Raw genomic sequence first — 21244 nt, forward strand, 5'->3', positions numbered from 1 at the left:
ATGCCCAAACAGTTGTATGATCCTCTATTACAACGCGATTTTTCGGCAGAGTTTCAAAAAATTAGAACCAAGAGGAGAATACTAGAATTTTTTGCAGTATTCAATCATTTATTACTTTTAGAGGAAACCAGCGAACGGTGGACGGACTGAGTTTTCTTTTATTAGTCTATTTAATTTAATATTTTGATTCTATGTATCTTAAAACTGAGTGAGTCAAAATTTTTCAGGTGTTGTTTGATTTCTCCGTTTATTACGGGAAATAATAGGATTTAAAAAGCCGAAAATCGGTTATTTTGAGCGGTTTTAACATTCGGGTTAACCTGGAGTTAAAAAAAAAGAAATACAGCATAACTGAAAACCGGTCGTTTGAGCGATAACCGTCATCCCTATCCTGGTGGTGTGGCTGGGTGTCGTTAGATGTATCTCAATTTGTTGGTTCTGAAATTTCTGCGAGGATGTCCGTCGTGCTGCAGGCGGTTTCGGCGCGGTGTGGTGGCAGCATTGAAGCGGGCCGGGGCCGGCGCGAGCGCGGAGCCGAACCGAAGCCGCGGAGCCAGCGACCGCTCGCCGACCCGGCTACTCCTGCGACTCGCGAGATTAGTCTTCTGTCCGGCTCGCGGCAGTGCACTTCACCGAAGGACGGCGAGAGCATGGCGGCGGCTGAAGACAGTCCTCGGCGGGGTGCGCAGCTGGAGGCCGTACTCGTCGGCGATCGACAGCCCGACGGCGACGGTGAGTGCTCCCCATCCGTCGTCCAGAGCGACAACAGCTGGAGGGAGGGAAAATGACGTTGTTGGGTCGCGCCGTAGCTCGAAGCTCGCCTAACGACCCCTCTGGCGGCGCGACTGCCGAGGGAATTTAATCGCGATCGGAAAACGATTCGATGCAAATGTTGGCGCTGTTATCGTGGGATGATGCATTTCTCGCCACACATTTGTTTACATCTACATGCTGCTGCCTAGCTTTGTTTATAACCACATGTATGGCATAAGAGCTAACATTTTGTTCTCAAACACACGTTGTTATGGCATTATCATTTACAGCTAATTGATTAACTTCTCGTGGTCGGGGTTCACAGTTATGCAGAAATTTTTAAAGGACGTCATGTTCGCCGTTGACTTTAGAAATTACTTATTTCACTATTGCAATTTCGGTGTTTAGGCCGTTTTCAAGTGATATTGCAAAAGCTAAAATAATACTAAGATGAAGCATAGATTGTACTGGTATATACAGAACTACACAAACATGACATGTAGACAGTTCATTAAAAAAATGACAGATAAACTTTTATTCTCAAACACACGATGGGAATTATCATTTACAGCTAACTAATTAACTTCTCATGGTCGGGGTTCACAGTCATGCAGAAGTTTTTAAAGGACGTCAGGTTCGCCTTTGACTTTAGAAATTATTTATTTCACTATTGCAATTTCGGTGTTTAGGCCGCTTTCAAGTGGTATTGCCAAAGCTAAAATAATACTAAGATGAAGCACAGAGTGTAGTGGTATATACAGAACAACACAAATATGACATGTAGACAGTTGTACGTCAAAAAGAAAAAATGGTGTCAACAACATGACATTATGTCAACATCAAAAGTACGCCTTTTCAGTGTAGGAACACAATAACCGCAGACAAGTGTGCGTCGTGAAATGATGTAAACTACACGAAATGTTAACAATGTTAACATCGTTCACGTAAATCGTTACAAATCGATATTGTAGCACACTGTTTACATCGATTTGTAACATTTCGTGCAACATACATCATTTCACAACGTAATATTCAGAACTCTTTTGTAGCAGGATTCAGAAGCTTCTGTTTTCTTCCTGTCTGGCCGAGCGGTTCTAGCCGCTGCAGTCTGGAACCGCGCGACCGCTACGGTCGCAGGTTCGAATCCTGCCTCGGGCATGGATGTGTGTGATGTCCTTAGGTTAGTTAGGTTTAAGTAGTTCTAAGTTCTAGGGGACTGATGACCACAGCAGTTAAGTCCTATAGTGCTCAGTGCAATTTGAAATTTTTTCTTCTTGTCTGAACTGTTTACTGTCCACGGTTCACATCCACACAAGGCTACACTCGAGACACCTTCAGAAGAGACTTCTTAACACTTAACTTTATGCTTATTGTTAACAAGTTTCTGTTTTTCCGAAACGCTCTTCTCACTAAAAATTTTTCAATGGCGCCAGTCAGCATTTTATATCCTCACTATTGCGTCAGTTATCGTGCTGCCCAAATAGCAAAATGCTTCTATAACTTTTTAGTGTGTCATTGCATAATCCCAGTCCCTCAGAGTTGACTGATTTAATTCGATAATATTCCGTTACCCTTGTGTTATTTTTGCTGATGTTCATCCTATGACCTCTTTTCAAGACATTATGTATTCCCTTCAGCTCATGTACCTCGTCCTTTCTCGTCTCTGAGAGAATTGCATCTCATCGGCAGATCTCAAAGTGGTCATTTCTACTCTTTGAATTTCGATTCCCTTTTCAAATGTCTCATTCGTTTTCTTTTCTGCTTGCTCAATGTACAGACTGAACAACGTCGGTGATAGGCTATGACCATTTCTCACTCTCGTCTCAACTGCTGCTTCGCTTTCGTGTCTTCAGACTCTTAATCAGGATTTATTTCGTGTCGTTCCGAGTTGCCAACGCAGTGCAGCAGTGGGGTGCGCAGCTGTAGCAGCCGCTGGGCAGCTGTTTTCGTCTACTAGCCATACTCATCCAACATAATGATCTTTAGCCTCTTCGCGCACCAAGGTCGCTAAGTTTTGAACCAGGCGATCACTTCTGCGTGCACGAAGGGTCTGTGTGATACTGAGGTAACAAAAGTCAAGGCATGGCAATATGCACGTATACAGATGGCGGTAGCAACGCGTACACAGGTATAAAAAACCAATGCATTGACGGACTTGTCATTTGTACTCTGGTGATTCATGTGAAAACGTTTCCGACGTGATTACGGCCGCTCAGCGGGATTTAACAGACTTTGAACACGGAGAGAGAGTTGGAGCTAGACGCCTGGGACATTCCGTTCCGAAAATCGATAGGGAATTAGATATTCCGAGATCCACAGTGTGAAGAGTATGCCGAGAATACCTTGTTCCAGGTATTATTTCTCACCACGAGCAACACAGCGGCCGACGGCCTTCGCTTGACGGCGTTTGCTTAGTGTTGTTAGTGCTAACAGACAAGCAACACTACATGAAATAACAGCAGAAATCAAATATGGGACGTACGATGAACGTATCCGTTAGGACAGAACGGCGAAATCTGTCGTTAATGGGCTATGGCAGGCCGGCCGCTGTGACAGAGCGGTTCTAGGCCCTTCAGTCCGGAACCGCGCTGCTGCCACGGTCGCAGGTTCGAATCCTGCCTCGGGCTTTGAGTAGTTCTAAGTGTGAGGGACTGATGACCTCAGATGTTAAGTCCCATAGTGCTCCCAAGGGAACCTCCCCATCGCACCCCCCTCAGATTTAGTTATAAGTTGGCACAGTGGATAGGCCTTGAAAAACTGAACACAGATCAATCGAGAAAACAGGAAGAAGTTTTGTGGAACTATGAAAAAAATAAGCAAAATATACAAACTGAGTAGTCCATGTGCAAGATAGGCAACATCAAGGCTGCTCTGAGCCCAGGAGCGCCCTGGTCCCGTGGTTAGCGTGATCAGCTGCAGAGCGAGAGGTCCTTGCTTCAAGTCTTCCCTCCAGTGAAAATTTTATTTTCTTTATTTTCGCAAAGTTATGATCTGTCCGTTCGTTCATTGACGTCTCTGTCCACTGTAATAAGTGTAGTGTCTGTGTTTTGCGACCGCACCGCAAAACCGTGCGATTAGTAGACGAAAGGACGTGCCTCTTCAATGGCAACCGAAAACATTTGATCGCAAGGTCATAGGTCAACCGATTCCTCCACAGGAAAACACGTCTGATATATTCTATACGACACTGGTGACGGCATGTGCGTCACATGACAGGAATATGTGTCGACCCACCTAACTTGTACACTTGGCGAATGGGTAAAAAGATTCTTCTACCTTGCCCGATTTAAGTTTTCTTGTGAATGTGATAATCACTCCCAAAAAAAGTGATGAAAACATAAGAGTTTGTCACATAAACTGCAACAAATGAATGCAACAGTTTCACAGTCGCACGGTTTTCCCTGTTCTCTGTCATAACATTTGTTTTTAACGTTTTCAAATTTTTTCGTGTGTAGACCGTCAAATCCTGCATATGTCCAAGCAATTCTGAACATGTCCTAGAATTTTGGAGAGCGAAGCTGATTATGTGTGAGTGCCTGAACTTTGATAATTGTCTGAAAATAAAAAATTAAACTTTTCACTCGAGGGAATACTTGAACCCAGAGCAGCCTTCATGTTGCCTATCTTGCGCATGGACTATTCAGTTTGTATATTTTGCTTATTTTTTTCATAGTTCCACAAAACTTCTCCCTGTTTTCTCGATTGATCTGTGTTCAGTTTTTCAAGGCCTATCCACTGTGCCAACTTATAACTAAATCTGAGGGGGATGCGATGGGGAGGTTCCCTTGTCAGGGCCATTTCAACCATTTGGGCTATGGCACCAGACGACAGACGCGAGTGCCTTTGCCAACACCACGACATCGCCTTCAACGCCTCTCCTGGGCCCGTGGTCATATCAGTTAGACCACAGACGACCGGAAAACCGTGGCCACGTCAGATGGGTCCCGATTTCAGTTGGTAAGAGCGGACGATAGAGTTTGGCGCAGTCATGGACTCGAGTTGTCAACAAGGTATTGTGCATGCTGGTGGTGGCTCCACAATTGTGTGGGCTGTGTTTACGTGGTTTGGACTGGATCCTCTGGTCCAACTGAACCGATCATTGACTGGAAATGGCTATGGTCGTCTACATGGAGGCCATTTGCAGCCGTCCATGGACTTAATGTTCCCAAACAACCACCGAATTTTTATGGATGACAATGCATCATGTCAACGGGCCACAATTGTTCGCGATTGGTTTGAAAAACATTCTGGACAGCTCGAGCGAATGCCTTGGCCACCCAGGTTGCCCGATGTGAATCCCATCGAATATTTATGAATCATAATGCAGATGTCAGTTCGTGCACAAAATCCTGCACCGGCAAGACTTACGGGCGGCTATAGAAGCAGCGTGGTTCAGCAGTTCTGCAGGGAACTTCCGACTTGGTGAGTCGATGCCACGTAGAGTTTTTGCACTACGCCGGGCAAAAGGAGATGCGACATGATATTAGGAGGTATCCCATGACTTGTCACCTCAGTGTATAGTGTCGTTACCATTTTTATATTTTTCTGTTTTTTGAATTATTCACTGCTGAGCGAGTGTGCAATTTCCCTTGTTTCACAGCTGCTGTTGACTCTTCTGTGCATGTTCTTTCAGAGACTTAACCAAGCCGTTTTATGTCCCTGGAAAATTATAAAATACGATATAACATATGCACATTCCGACTCACAGAAATAGCATTTTCACTGCAATTTAATTGTTCTTCCAGCATTACACCAAGATCGCTAACGCACGAAATAAGAGCAATATTTACATATTATGGAATTACGAAAGAGATCTGCGCGGATGTGAAATGACAAGTCATTGATACACTATGATGATTGGCCACGATTTTATTGGGTTCATCCTTTCCTGTATTATGTTGAATAACTCAGAAACAGTCTGTATATCTTCATCAGTGGAGTTTATAGCTTCCATTATGATTTTTGGTCTAGTGCTCAGATGTTAGTGGAGATCGGCCACGCAACAATCGGTGGTTACGATATTAAAAGTATGGAAGAAACGCCATTCAAAATAAAGTGAATACCATGGTTCTAAAACTCATCGTCGATGGGCATGTGAAGTTGCGTCTCTTCATTGCTTATTTTGTGTTCCCTTCGTTAGCACTTTTGACTTCCGTGTCAGTTATGATTCAAAACATATAAGAGCTGAAGCAATTGGTAAGGACGATGCCTCTGATTTATCATTCATTGATTGTATTAGATTTGAGCCATTCGTCTCTTGTTGGCGCAACTTACTCAGAGACGCTGGTGTCACGGATACAGTGGTTACCTGTGCGGCTGGTCCCGGAAGAGGTTCGAGTCCTCCCTCGGGCATGGGTGTGTGTGTTTGTCCTTACGATAATTTAGGTTAAGTAGTGTGTAAGCTTAGGGACTGATGACCTTAGCAGTTAAGTCCCATAAAATTTCACACACACAGTGGTTACCACCCAAGATACAACAAATAACAAAGCACCGACATCACAGGTAGTATTCACGAAAAGTGGTAAACCTGCATTACTTTTTCGTTTAGTCTAAATCAAATTCTAAACCATGCACCCAGATAGTAACTGAAAGCACTGCGCATAAATGAATATGGACTTACGCTTCGTTCCAATTAGTGGTAGGGATCATTTCGCCCCCAAGAAGCGTCGTGACGTGTAATCTTCGGACGCTATCGTTGGCGTTGTCTGAGGTGAGGTTGGAGAAACCCTCCATCATCATCATCATCTCAGCCTTTCCCCACGCCATGTGGGGTCGGCGTTTTTTTGCTGGATCCTTCTCTTCCATAAATGCCTATCCAGTGCATCTTCTCTGAGTCATCCTTTCTCCCGCAGGTCCTCTGCTACCTTGTCTTTCCACCACTGCTTTCGATATTGTTTAACACGCATCGAGACTGTTGCAGAGTGTTGGCGATCAGAAGTGGCTTCTAGTACATATAGGTAAGTTATTATGCGGATGCAAAGTCCTCACTATAACTGAAGTTACATATTTGTATTATTTCTGAATTTGCAAATGTTCTGTACAATTATTTAGGATTTAGCTCTATTGGATTCTAGATTTTTCTATGCTAAACGAACAGGCGCAGTGGTGAAGCTGCTGGAAACATTATCTAGAGGAGTCGCTGTCCGTCCATTTATCCTGGTGTAGATTATCACTGGTACCTGAAGGCTACGGAGGGGTCTTGGTCCCATGATGGTTCAAAGAGGAGAGTTTATTTTCTAGCGTGGATCCCGAACGGGTATGTGGTCGGATAAGTTGCTTACTGTTTGCCACTTCTTATTTGAACCGTCTTCTGGTTTCAGGCATCTCAGTTTTATTTCCTCCCCAATCTTTATATACGTTTGTGTGCAAAACTTAAGGACGAAAGTAACTTTCGCATAATTTGTCACTGCCGAGTAACATAGTTCAGCGCAGCATAGTACAGAAAGTAAGGGAAAGAAATAGGCGATGAGATGAACGGAAATGAGACTTTTTTTTCTAAACAATAATTACACTGAAGTCACCGCGATTTACAATCGTCCACTGGATATTACCCAAGGCGGGACTTGGATCTTAATAGGATTCGGGTTCGTGATCACCACGGACGACAGTGCATGTCCTGCGACGTGGTCCTATGCTGGCCACAAAGTCGGTAAGGAGTTCTTGTGTTAGGGCATTCCAATCCTCCACTAGAGCGGTCGACAACGGTTGGATAGTCGTTGGTGCATGTGGGCGTGCTGAAGTATATCTCCCAAAATCATCTTGTACTTGCTCACAGAGATTTAAGTCGGGGGAATGGGCACTCCAGTCCGTTCGCCGAGTACCCTCTCATTCCAAGAGCTGCTCCATCTGTGCAGCTCAACGGTTGCGCATTATCATCTATGTGAATGGAGTCACGCCAGAATGAACCCCTGAAAAGACGGAGCGCAGTGTCGCAATAATGTTGATCCGCGAGTGTACATTTACCAAAGATTTCGAGGCCAGTACGTCCAAGCAACATTATGCTTCCCTACCCCATAGTAGCTGGTCCACCAAAACGATCATGTTCGACAATGCTGGATGTACCCTCTTATGGCGAGAGGTGGGATCATGTGATTCAACTAGGAACTGGCTGTTTATTTCGTTCAATCGAGTGAGCTTCATTGTTAAAGTCGTTATCAAAATATACATATGTAATTGAGTCTTTCGTAGACTCTTATTTAAATAATTTAGGTGAAGATAAGTGCTATAGGTGCATTAAACATGGTCATCAGATGTTTTTGTGGACCTTTTCCTCAGGAACAGTAATGGCGGGACATTTGAGGTGGAACTTGGAGAGGACTGACGTCAATTTCGTAATTATGTTATAGTATTAGGTGGAGATTTGAAATTACCAGCTGCAGACTGAGATTCTCAAGTGATTAAGACGGGTAGTACCGACAGGGAATCAAATGAAATTGTTCTGACTGCATTATCCTGAAACTATCTTGTGCAGCTAATCAGAGAACCGACTCGTGAAGGTAACACTATAGATCACCTGGTCATCAATTGGGCGCAACTTTTCGAGTCTGCTTAGAACAAGGAACCAGCGATCGAAAGGCTATTACAGCATCACTGAATACTGCTGTAAAGAGGAATGTAAGGAAAGATAAGAACATATTTATGCTTAGCAAGAGCGACAAGAAATATATTTCAGATTAACTGAACAGTCAACATTAAAAATCCTTCTGCAGGACCGAAAATTTTGAGCATAAATGGACAAAACCTTAGACAGAATGTGCCGCGCAATGCTGTGAGCAATGGGAAAGACACGTCGTGATTCAACGGCCATGTTTGAAAACTATTACGAAAACGAAGAGGGTTTCGGTGCATAGCCAAAGCTTCACAAACAGAAATAGAACGAATCCAAAATTATTGTAATAGAGAATTGCGTGTAGTTTTCAATCAAACTGTGCTAATAATGAAACTGTAAAACCGTCGTACCTGTTTGTCTGAACACGCTAATCTCCAGAACTAATAGACGAATTTTCATGGGGTCTTCACAGCTAAATTGAGCGTAGCCTGGTGCAACGTATTCCATCAAAGGTGGTCATGGAAAAAAAAATATCGCAATTTAAAGTTTGAAAGTCTACTCGGTTTGGTAGTTATGACTATAGTGATGGCTTAGTACGCTAAAGAACCAATAGATGAGTGGTTTGGTATATTTACCTCAGAAGTACTTTTGGAAGTTAACGTCAGTGACTGAACTAAGCGCAGAAGTCTTATCTTTACGAATTAAATTAACATGAATTTAATTGGCTAGGATATACGCAATTACTGATTTCACTTTGTGTATTAAAAACCTAACGAAATTACTTTGCTTCTTTCGATAGGTGTCATTTATATTTGACTTCTTGGCTAGAAGAAACGAATTTATTGATCAAGTGATCTTATAAGGGTTCCATTTTTACCGACTGATGTACGAAACTCCAAAAAGCTACGGTGTGCAAAGGCTCTTCTACCACATGACAACTCTGCAGTTCACGCTTTAAGTGCCTGCCAGAGAGTTTTTCGAACAACCCTCAATTTCTCTACTGTTCCACTCTCTAACACCGCTTGGGAAAAATGAACCCTTAGATGTTTCCGTGTGAGCTCTGATGTCTCTTATTTTATTATGATGATCATTTCTTCCTATGTAGGTTGGCGTCCAGAAAATACTTTCACATTCAGAGGAGAAAGTTGGTAATGGAAATTTCGTGAAACGATTTCGTCGCAACGAAAAACTCCCTTTAGTTTAATGTTTACCACCCCAACTCGCTTCTCATGTCCGTAACGCTCTGCCCTATTTCGCAATAATACATAACGAGCTGACCTTCTTTGCACTTTTTTAATTTCCGTTGCGAAGCACGGGTGTATAGCTAGTTAGAAAATAAAATTCCATCTACCAGTTTGACAAAAAATCCTAAGAAGTTTGGCTTTATGCTAAATCAGCAAGCGAATCGAAGACATCTGTTCAGACATTCTGTGAATATAATGGCATCGAAGCGGAGGATGACAGAGAGAAGGCCGAAACACTAAACGACTTTATCCAAAACTGTTTCAGTGATAAAGTCTACTTTAAATCGTCGCACGAAATGAAGAATGACACTGAGTGGCATCGTGTGGTGGTCAGCGATGAGCCTCGCTTCTGTCTCTAGAAGTCAGAGCGACGTCAGTGTGCCTGTAAACGACTTGATGAAAGTTCATAGGAAGTAACGATTCTCGAGACGACACATCTTAAACTCTGTCCGCCCCCGGTAGCTGAATGGTCAGCGTGACGGATTGTCAATCCTCTGGGCCCGGGTTCAATTCCCGACTGGGTCGGGGAATTTTCTCCACCCAGGGACTGGGTGTTGTGCTGTCCTCATCATCATCCTATCATCCTCATCGACTGCAGGTCACCGAAGTGGCGTTAGATTGAAAGACGGGCACCCGGCGAACGGTCTGCCCGACGGGGGTCCCTAGCCATACGATTTAAAAAAAAAAAAAAAAAAAAAAAAAAAAAAAAAAAAAAAAACCTCTTGGTACCACTGTGTGGGGAGCTATTCTGTATGATAGGAGGACTGGTTTATGAAGAGAGACGAAATGTTCTTAGTATGCGACAAGAATGGTAAATCCTGTTACCACATCCTTCGTGAGCAGGTTAACAACAGGATAATGCAAGACCTTTCACTTCACTTCAAGTCACAAACTCCTTGAGAAATCTAGGGATCCTCCACTTACCCGCGTGTTCTCAAGATTTGTCGCTTACAGAGCATGTCTGGTATTCGATTGGAAACGTACATTTTCAGACCGGCCTCCAGCCAGCAGTATACGTGATCTGACGCAGCATATGTATCAAGAAATGTCTCAAGATGACATTTAGAGTCTGCTTGTTTCCATACAACAGTGTATTCGTACCCGTGAGGGTGACATCTCTTACTGATGTTCTTAATAGACATCAGTTCCGAATGGAATGAAAGTTAATCATTTAATACTCCTTATGTGAAGAACATAGGCATGAAGTTTATAAATAGCGGACTAGTGTTAGGGCCGTTGGGTAAATAGTGCCCTATTTTTTACAGCAGGCAATACACACAGAAAAACTTTATTTTAGGTACTTATAAACTGAAGTTTTTTCTACACGTGTGCCAAACTTCGAACAATTCTGACAAATAGCATAGCCGTAGTGAACAACCAAAATAGTGTATACGCAAGACGCTCCTCACAAGTCATGTGCTGTAACTGAATTCTTGGTTGGGGAAAAAGAAATCGTGGTGAACAATGACAAACGTTTATATGTAGTGTATCGCAATGATGCAGCTGATGATAGTACTGTTGGGGAAAGAGCGTTAATGTGTCAGGAACTGTTGAAACTGAGCTCTATGATTGACCACGTTCTGGACGTCATCTCACAGCCACTGCTCCCAGTGAATCTGATGATGTTATTTGTGCAGACGGGCGCCTCACTGTTCGACAGTTGCTTTGCAGCTATCGGTGAGCACTGAAAATGTGCGTGCAGTGCTTGAGACCCTTGGTTACTCAAATGGGTTCCTCGAATGCTCACAACAGACAAGATTCAATGGAAAGCCATTTCATGTTAACTGTTGGAGCAGACTGAGGCGAATGTAGTCCGTCACAGATCGTTATATTTGACGAAATGTAGTACAACACTCTGATCCGGAAACAAACCGCTTTTGGCCGGCCGAAGTGGCCGTGCGGTTCTGGGCGCTACAGTCTGGAGCCGAGCGACCGCTACGGTCGCAGGTTCGAATCCTGCCTCGGGCATGGATGTGCGTGATGTCCTTAGGTTAGTTAGGTTTAATTACTTCTAAGTTCTAGGCGACTGATGACCTCAGAAGTTAAGTCCCATAGTGCTCAGAGCCATTTGAACCAAACCGCTTTTGGGAGAGCGATAGTGTCTTTCTCGTGGATGTCTTGCTAAAAGAGACACTATTAACTGAAATGCATATGTGAAGACTTTAAACAAATTTAAGAACCGGAAATGAGGAGGAAGAGATTAGTGTTTAACGTCCAGTCTACAACGAGGTCGTTAGAGACGGAGGACAAGCTCGGATCAGGGAAGGAAGGAGAAGGAAAGCAGCCGTGACCTTTCGAAGAAACCGTCCCAGCATTGGCCTTAAGCGATTTGAGGAAATCACGGAAAACCTAAATTAGGATGGCGGACGCGGGTTTGAACCGTCATCCTCCCGAATCCGCGTCCAGTGTGCTAACCATTGCGCTACCGCGCTCGGTAAACTTAAGAACCGTTTCCTATGAGTTCAGTCTGACGAGAATTAAAAAAATCTTGCTCCAATACGACAAAGCACGCTCACACATAAGTCTCAGAAACCAGCAAATCATCACCAGACTGGATTGGAAATCATTACCCAACAGCCTAGGCTTGGCCACACGATTTTCCATGTGTTTGGACAGCCGAAGGATTCTCTACGTGGGCCATCGTAAGGCAACAGAAGGTGATGTATGGAGAAAGACAGTATGTGTAAAAGAAACATTTATTGATACTGTCATCAAATTCCAACTCTTAAAAACAAATATATTCCGACAAAAAATTGTGGGACGTTATTTAGTGAACGACCATGGAACTTTCCAGTCCCGACAGTATAGTAGGAACACTGACACTAGAATGTGCAAAACAGATTACCAACAAATGTTTCAAATGGCTCTAAGCACTATAGGACTTGACATCTGAGGTCATCAGTCCCCTAGACTTATAACTACTTAAAGCTAAGTAACCTAAGGACATCACACACATCCTTGCCCGAGGCAGGATTCGAACCTGCGACCGTAGCAGCCACGTGGTTCCGGACTGAAGCGCCTAGAACCGCTCGACCACAGCGGACGGCAAAATAGATTACAGATGGTGTTGTTCGAGACATTTACGTACAGATGAAAAGCTTAACGCAAGAAATAGAAAGTGATAGAGGTGCCTGAAATTTCGAAACTAACTGAAAATGAAATAAACCCTACCGAGCCTGTTAGGGGAAGCATTTTTAATTACTTGAGGTACTGCCCTCAACACTAGCCACACGCATCGTTTGATCAACTCTGTCGGCTGTCCAACAGAAATGAAAACACTAATCCAGCATGGTGATCTTGAAAGAACAATACCCAGCGCCAAAACAGCTTACTTCAAATAAATGGCCCTCCGCATTCAGTCGACTGTCCATTCGGGATCTTCGCCATAGTCCTATCTAGCCTTGCATACTATAATTCATTTACATAGTCGGTGTCCTACGAGGAAGATATCCCGTTTGTTCGAGTGTACTAAAAGCAATACACCATCTGGTAATTGAGACTCCTAGCTTCCACAAGTTATTAACCGCACTTTCGCCGGATGGAAAGCCTGCGTCACAGCCGTCACGAAGCAGAAAATGAGACTTGTAGCAACTTCTCCTCGCCTTCCCCCTCCACCTGGAACGAATCGGGGCGCCGTGCCTCAATTGGTTTCGTTTGGCTCCTGAATCTCTCGGGGTAGTGCTCCTGCCTCTTGCCTCGCAAAGTGCACGTCACGGATTATATTCCCATTTGGGACACTGGTGCTGGTTTTACACATGCCGTTCTGCCTGCTGATGTGTGTCCACGCCGCTTGCTTAATGGTCGCAAGCTTAAGACCATCATTTTGAAGTTTCTTTTAGAAATCGGCTTCCATTTTGCAGTTTATATGCCTCAGTATTTTCTCCAAAACCTCTTTACAATTCGTGTGTCTGATTAGCAACTCTCTTCTTTAAATATGAACAAGAGAATTATGTCAACATTGTCGCTTGAGCTGTAAACTGAAGTTTTCTAGTGCCATTCCCGTCATAGGGCCAGTCCACTTATTTTACTCCGCTGATAAGTCGCTTATCTTTAAATACCTTCTCTTATGCTACGAAAAATTTGATAGACTATAAAACGAGGCTATTAACCAATGTCTAGTCAGTCTATTCCAGGGGAGTCCGATCCGCCGCCAGCGGGCGTCCAATACGCCTAATGCAAGAATCCCAGAGTCTCGATCTTATAACGGGCCAAGCTGTCAGATCTCGGGCGCGCTGGTCTCTTATCTTACGGCTACTTCATTAGATAAAATGTCAAATTAGTTCCATCTTGCTTTTTCACAACAGACGATCATAAATTGATAAATTATAAAATGTGGTACCCGTCTTCTTCCAGTGGCGACCAGGTAAGCTAAAAGGTTGGAACCCCTGGTCTAGACATTTGTTACTCTTTAATTCAATGTGGTGTGCACGAAGAATTGTCAATTAATCCTCTGGCGGCTTCATTTTCCATACCGACAATAGGTCAACAGTTAAGTTGCGGTATGTCACTAACAAACTATTGCTTCTTCATGAGATGATTGTCCTCTTCATTATTGTTGATTGTTGTATTGATTATATTGTTGTTTGTACAGGGGCGTGATCATGATGTAATGTAACATCGAAACTGGTAGCGTAATAGAGTTCGAAACTTACGGCTGAAGATGTACTGCTGTTTACTTCAATTCTTCTTCAAAGCTGAACATACAAAAATTAAATGTAGGTCATATTGTTTGTATGTTTCCATATTTAATTCTTTGGGAATGTGCATAACGAGTTAAATCATTATCATTGTCATTATCATCATCATCATCGCCATCACCATCATCTCATCACTATAATCTTATAATCAGCCATTTGAGCCTCAATTACTGACGTACCGGTAAGTGTTGTGTACGTGCCAGGCAGTTGTATGGTATCAGCACAGTAAGGTAAGATGGATCGACGTGACGTTTTGTTTTGGATGTGCCTATGACCACAGGCAAAATGAAATTACCCGATTTGCTGGTGTACCTATGCGAACTTTACAACGTGTCTATGAGAAATAGTGTATCACACGGCGTATGAACAGTGGTCGTTAAAAGATCCTCCACTGGCCCCCTGAATCATCCAGTCTCAATCCCGTAGAAAATGTCTGAGACTATCTGGAACATCAGGTGAACTGTAGTGATCATCGTCCCGGAAATATGATATCTCTACGGGATCTAATCATCAATAAGTGACTTCAGCTAGAAAACTTCAGACTCTCTCACCTAACTGTGGCCATTATATACTCTAAGAAAAGACAAAAGACGACGAGTTGGTGGGATGGCCCTCTGCATAATGCTCCAAACGTTCTCAATTGGGAAGATATCCGGCCAAGGTAGGGTTTGGCAAGCACGAAGACAAACAGTAAAACCCTCGCCGTGTGCGGGTTGCCGTGAAGGGCAATGAAACAAAACACAGCGTAGAATCGTCGACGTACCGCTGTGCTGCAAGCATACCGCTGATGACAATCAAAGGGGTCATATGGCGGCGACAGTCAAGCTGGGTATCCCACGGTTACCTAGGGCGTCTTCAGATAAGTTTTCGGCCTGTTATCTGATTTACTGGAGTAGATTGCCTTCAGAGATGAGTCTCTCTTCGAATTGAGCCCCGATGATTAGCGTTTCTGGAGACGCTCTGGACAGCGATGGGACTCCAACCTGTTCCCGGCGGGGTCAGGGATTTTCTCTGCCTCGTGATGACTGGGTGTTGTGTGATGTCCTTAGGTTAGTTAGGTTTAAGTACTTCTAAGTTCTAGGGGACTGATGACCATAGATGTTAAGTCCCATAGTGCTCAGAGCCATTTGAACCATTTTTTTGAACTCCAGCCTGACTGTCGCAAGCCATACAGCCCACAACCAGGAGTCATTCCACAGCTGGATCCATTTGGTTGTCATCACCGGCACACTTACACAGCGGTAAGTCGACGATATTCTAAGCGCCATTTTGGTGTCCTTCGTGGCAAGACGTCCTGGACTTATGTTTCAGCAAGATAACGCCCGCTCACGTACGGTGAGAGTTTTTACTGCTCGTCTTCGTGCTTGTTAAACCCTACCATGGCAGCCGGCCGTGGTGGCCGAGTGGTTCTAGGCGTTTCAGTCCGGAACCGCGAAACTGCTACGGTCGCAGGTTCGAATCCTGTCTCGGGCATGGGTGGGTGTGATGTCCTTAGGTTAGTCAGATTTAAGTAGTTCTAAGTTCTAGAGGACTGATGACCTCAGATGTTAAGTCCCATAGCGCTCAGAGCCATTTGAACCATTTGAACCCTACCTTGGCTAGCAAGGTCGCTGGATCTCTCGTCAGTTGAGAACGTTTCGATCATTATGGGCACTGCCCTCCAGCTAGCTCAGGATTTTGACGATACAGCGCGACAATTGGACATAATTCTTCACCGTATCTTCAGACCATATCCTATAATTCTATCAACCAGTTCGAGGCTTAAATTTCTTGGATAGGGGCCAGAGGTGGACCAACGCGTTACTGCCTAGCTTAATTTGTGAAGCTCCTTCTCTTTAAAAGTCATCCAATTTTTCTGAAATTGTAATTATTTGTTTGTCTGAACATGTATATCATGCCTACCGATTTCCCTCCCATTCGAATAATTCCTTCGTGATTCGTTGTTGTTTTCTCTTTTTAGTGCGAATGCTAGAGGCGTTGTTACACGTTATCAGTGATATGTCCTCTGTGGTGTCTAATATTTTGTACGATGTGCTTGCCTAATTTTCCTCAGGATGGCCTTTTCTAAAATCTCTGAAATGAATCGAGTAGTGGTTCAGTTTTCGTTGCTGATTAAAGTCGCAGAAGCAGAAACAAACTAAACAGACGCACACACAAGAAGGAACGAGGACGCGATATGGCGGCCAGTCTGCGGGAAGGCCGTGTTGGAGGTGCGTCGGACCGTGGCGAAGACCGGTATTTCTGCGTGACATTCGCATTCGAGAGAAAGTCGTCGGGGGAGGCTGACGGAAGGAAGCTAGATAGCCAGCCGTAAAATCTATTCTGACGAAGCGTGGCCCCGCAGAAACAAGCTCTGTGCGTTTTCACGAAAAAACTGACCTTTCCTTGAAAACACCATGCAGACGGCTTGAAGGGTCAAATACAGCATTCAGATCGACAAGTCTTCCATCCTGATGCAGTTGACCCCTAATTCTCTTAACATTTTGTCTACAGTTTTCACTTTCAGAAAACATCTTTTTTCAGGTCAACTACCAAGCTCACCATTGGAGTGAAAACAGAACCATGACGCTTACCGGAAGTTACTGGTTTCCAGCAGCAAGCTCCAGTACCGGGTGCTGAAAAACACAAATCTCCCGTCTTTATTGGCTTTGCTATTACAGCTGTATATCGCGTTTCTTGTGTACTGTGCTGTCTGTTAAGTTATTTTTTGTTTTTGATTGTGCAATTAAAAGAAGTTGTTTTCTTTCAGGTAAATATTGTTGTGTTTTAAAATTACCTTTTGTATGCCACAAGTCATTACTGCGAATCAGCTATCGTGCTATATAGTCATTTGTGGTCTCAATCTGCAAGCATCGGGAAGTAAGCCATGGAATCGTGGAATATGACTGCCGCTGACCCGAGCAGCGACGTGTCATGCCTGCCGATGTGTTACCAAGTGATCAGAAGTCGGTAAGCTCGTCGGTGACAAAGAACAACGTTGGTGCTGTAAAACGTAGAATGATGTGCGTTGGAGCAGTTTCCCGAGGATGAGAATTAACAGCAATCACATAGTGCAGGTGTCAAAAAGTGGAACGTTTAAAATACATAACACGAATATACGATTTGCCGGCCGGTGTGGCCGTGCGGTTCTAGGCGCTTCAGTCTGGAACCGCGTGACCGCTACGGTCGCAGGTTCGAATCCTGCCTCGGGCATGGATGTGTGTGATGTCCTTAGGTTAGTTAGGTTTTAGTAGTTCCAGGTTCTAGGGGACTGATGACCACAGATGTTAAGTCCCATAGTGCTCAGAGCCCAAACGAATATACGACGAATTCGTCGCTCACAAACATATACCACTGCACAAAATCAGTAACGACCAGCAGGAAAGTAAAAGAAAATCTGAAGATGGATTTGTACTAAATTCGAAGCCGATAATGGTTTGATTTAAATCAAACTTTTTAAAACACACTAGTGACTAGTTACAATTCTAAATTATGAACTTTACAGTTGTACTATAATCACGGCTCTTATTGTTCTACTTTCGATAAGATAACGGCTGACAATGAAAGTAAACCGTTGGCCTCGCATAATGTAGAATTCTTTTATGTAGCTTAAGCAATATCAGCACATCTTCAACGAAAGCTGTATAGAAGATATGCAAGGCTTGTGGGAGCATTAATTTGTTCGCCAACAAGAGCAAATAAAGCACTAGATTAGATTAGTACTTGTTCCATAGATCATGAATACGACACTTCGTAATGATGTGGAACGTGTCAGGTTAATAAAAGGTGTCTATACAAGACATTACATTAGACAAAATATTACATGACACTCTATAATTTTTTTTTTGGGGGGGGGGGGGGGGGTTGGGAAATTACCCACTTACTTTATTCAAAACTTCATCTAATGAGTAGAAGGAGTTGCCATTAAGAAATTCTTTAATTTCCTTTTAAATGTTATATGGCTATCTGTCAGACTTTTGATGCTATTAGGTAAGTGACCAAAGACTTTTGTGGCAGCATAATTTACCACCTTCTCAGCCAAAGTTAGATTTAACCTTGAGTAGTGAAGATCATGCTTTCTCCTAGTGTTGTAGCCATGTACACTGCTATTACTTTTGAATTCGTTCGGATTGTTAATAACAAATTTCATAAGTGAATATATATATTGTGAGGCTACAGTGAAGATTTCTAGCTATTTAAATAAGTGTCTGCAGGCTGATCTTGGATGAGCTCCAGCAATTCTTCTGATTACACGCTTTTGTGCAATGAACACTCTTTTACTCAATGATGAGCTACCCCAGAATATGATGCCATATGAAAGCAGAGAATGAAAATAGGCGTGGTAAGCTAATTTACTCAGATGTATATCGCCAAAATTTGCAATGACCCTAATAGCATAAGTAGCTGATCTCAAACGTTTCAGCAGATCCTCAGTGTGTTTTTTCCACTTCAACCCCTAATCAATGCATACACCTATAAATTTTGAATATTCTACCTTAGCCACCGATTTCTGATCGAAGTCTATATTTATTAATGGCGTCATTCCATTTACTGTGTGGAACTGTATATACTGTGTTTTGTCAAAGTTTAATGAGAGCCCATTTGCAGAGAACCACTTAATGATTTTCTGAAAAACATCGTTTACAATTTCACCAGTTAATTCTTGACTGTCGGGTGTGATAGCTATACTTGTATCATCGGCAAAAAGTACCAGCTTTGCATCTTTGTGAATATAGAATGGCATGTCATTAATATATATTAAGAACAGCAGAGGACCCAAGACCGAACCTTGCGGCACCCCATTCTTGATTGTTCCCCAGTTTGAGAAATCACCAGTATTTTGTATATTATGTGAACTTTTTATTTCAACTTTCTGCACTCTTCCAGTTAGGTACGATTTAAACCATTTGACCACTGTCCCATTCATACCACAATAATTGAGCTTATCTAGAAGTATTTACACAATCAAAAGCCTTTGGTAGATCACAAAAAATCCCAACGGGTGACTTCCGGTTACTCAGAGCATTTAATATATCATTAGTGAAAGTATATATAGCATTTTCCGTTGAAAAACCCTTCTGGAAACCAAACTGACATTTTGTTAAAACTTTATTTTTAAATAGGTGTGAAGCTACTCTACAATACAATACTTTTTCAAGAATTTGGGATAAGGCAGTCAGAAGAGAGATTGGGAAGTAGTTGTTGACATTAGATGTATCCCCTTTTTTATGCAGTGGTATAACAATGGCATACTTCAGTCTATCTGGGAAAATACCCTGCTTCAGAGAGCTATTACATATGTGGCCAAGAATCCCACTTATTTCTTGGGAACAAGCTTTTATTATCCTGCTGGAAATGCCATCACTCCCATGTGAGCTTTTATTCTTGAGAGAGTTTATTATCTTCCTAATTTCAGATGGAGAGGTGGGTGGAATTTCAATTGTATCAAATGGTGTGGGTAAGGTGTCTTCCATTAACTGCCTTGCTTCTTCTAATGAACATTTAGATCCTATTTTCTCTACAACATTTAGAAAATGATTATTCAAAATGTTTTCGACTTCCGGCTTGTTGTTTATCAAGTTTCCATTCGCTTTGGTGATGATGCTGTCATCCTGTACTCTTGGTTGTCCTGTCTCCCTTGTAATAATATTCCAAATTGTTTTGATTTTGTTATCAGAGGTATTAATCTCAGATATGATGCACATGCTTCTGAACTTTTTAATAACCTTTCTTAATGTAGCACAGTATTTTTCGTAATATTTGGCTGTTTCTGGGTCATTACTCTTTCTTGTTGTTAGATACAGTTCCCTTTTGTGGTTACAAGAAATTTTTATTCCTTAAGAAAGCCAAGGTTTTTTTGCATAGTTTCTTATAATTAGGTTTAACTATTTTCTTGGGGAAATAGTTTTCAAATTCTCTTACAAGTGTATCATGAAATAAGTTACATTTTTAATTAGCAGCGGGTTCCTTTTACACCTCATCCCAGTCTAACTGCTGAAGATTTTCTCTGAAGTTTCTAATTGTTGAGTCATTAACTGAACGCACAATTTTGGACGGTAGTTTTGAATTACTGAATGGAGCTATGTCATATACTGTAACTAGCTGAGCATCATGATCAGAAAGCCCATTCTCAACAAGACAAGAGTTTATGTTTTTAAACCTATCTTGGTCTATAAAAGTGTTATCTATCAATGTGCTGCTGTCCTTTACTACACAAGTAGGAAAATTAATGACAGATGTGAAATTGAAAGAACCGAGCAAGACTTCCAGGTCATTCTTCCTATTATACTCTTTCAATGAATCAACATTGAAGTCCCCAAAAATAATAATTTGCTTTCCCCTATCTGACAGATAGCACAACAAGGCATCCAAGTTTTCCAGGAATAAATGAAAGTTTCCTGAAGGGGACCTATACACTGTTACAAATATAAAAGAGCCCTCCTTTAAGTTGACAGGCTCATACTTCTATATGTTGCTCTAGACAAAACTTTTTTGTATCTAAGCTTTTTACACAGTGATAACTTTTGATATATGTGGCAACTCCTCCTCTCACCTTATTCTCTCTACTCACATGTGCAGCTAGTTTATAACCTTTTCCATATCACACACAATGTGATGCTCAGACAGGCATAGTATATCTATTACATTATTAGATTCAATGTCATCCAAACAAACCAGGAGCTCATCTACTTTATTCTTCAATCCAGGAATATTTTGGTGAAAAATGGTAACAAAATAATTTTTACTTTACTTTTCTGAGAATCTACTTTCTTCTTTAATCCACCAATATTTTGGTTAAATATGGTAACATTATTATTTACTTTCCTGTTGTGAGACAGCAGCTACTACAAATCATATGTTCCACAAGTTAAACAGGAAAGTGCAGCAGCGCATATGCCTGCAGAGAAGACATCTAGAAGGTATGCAGAGTGTAGCTTAGTGAAACAGCCCCATCGTGCCAAATGACTGTGCCAGAGATGTGACGTTGGCCTACGAGAAATAACCAGCGGTAAACCAGAGAT

The 21244-nt window shown here is 42.5% G+C and overlaps 1 protein-coding gene across 1 annotated transcript in view; it reads left to right on the forward strand.

Annotated features, from left to right (window-relative positions):
- Positions 1-561: 561 nt before the first annotated feature.
- The window catches only part of LOC126483813 (aldehyde dehydrogenase, dimeric NADP-preferring-like), a 198730-nt gene continuing 178047 nt past the window's right edge, over positions 562-21244 (forward strand). Inside the window, exon 1 of the mRNA XM_050106999.1 lies at positions 562-732. Coding sequence (XP_049962956.1) covers positions 651-732 — 82 coding nt within the window. The 5' untranslated portion in view covers positions 562-650. The remainder of the gene's footprint in view (positions 733-21244) is intronic.

The sequence above is a fragment of the Schistocerca serialis genome, chromosome 6, assembly GCF_023864345.2.
Source record: "Schistocerca serialis cubense isolate TAMUIC-IGC-003099 chromosome 6, iqSchSeri2.2, whole genome shotgun sequence".
In the NCBI taxonomy this organism is placed as follows: Eukaryota; Metazoa; Arthropoda; class Insecta; order Orthoptera; family Acrididae; genus Schistocerca; species Schistocerca serialis.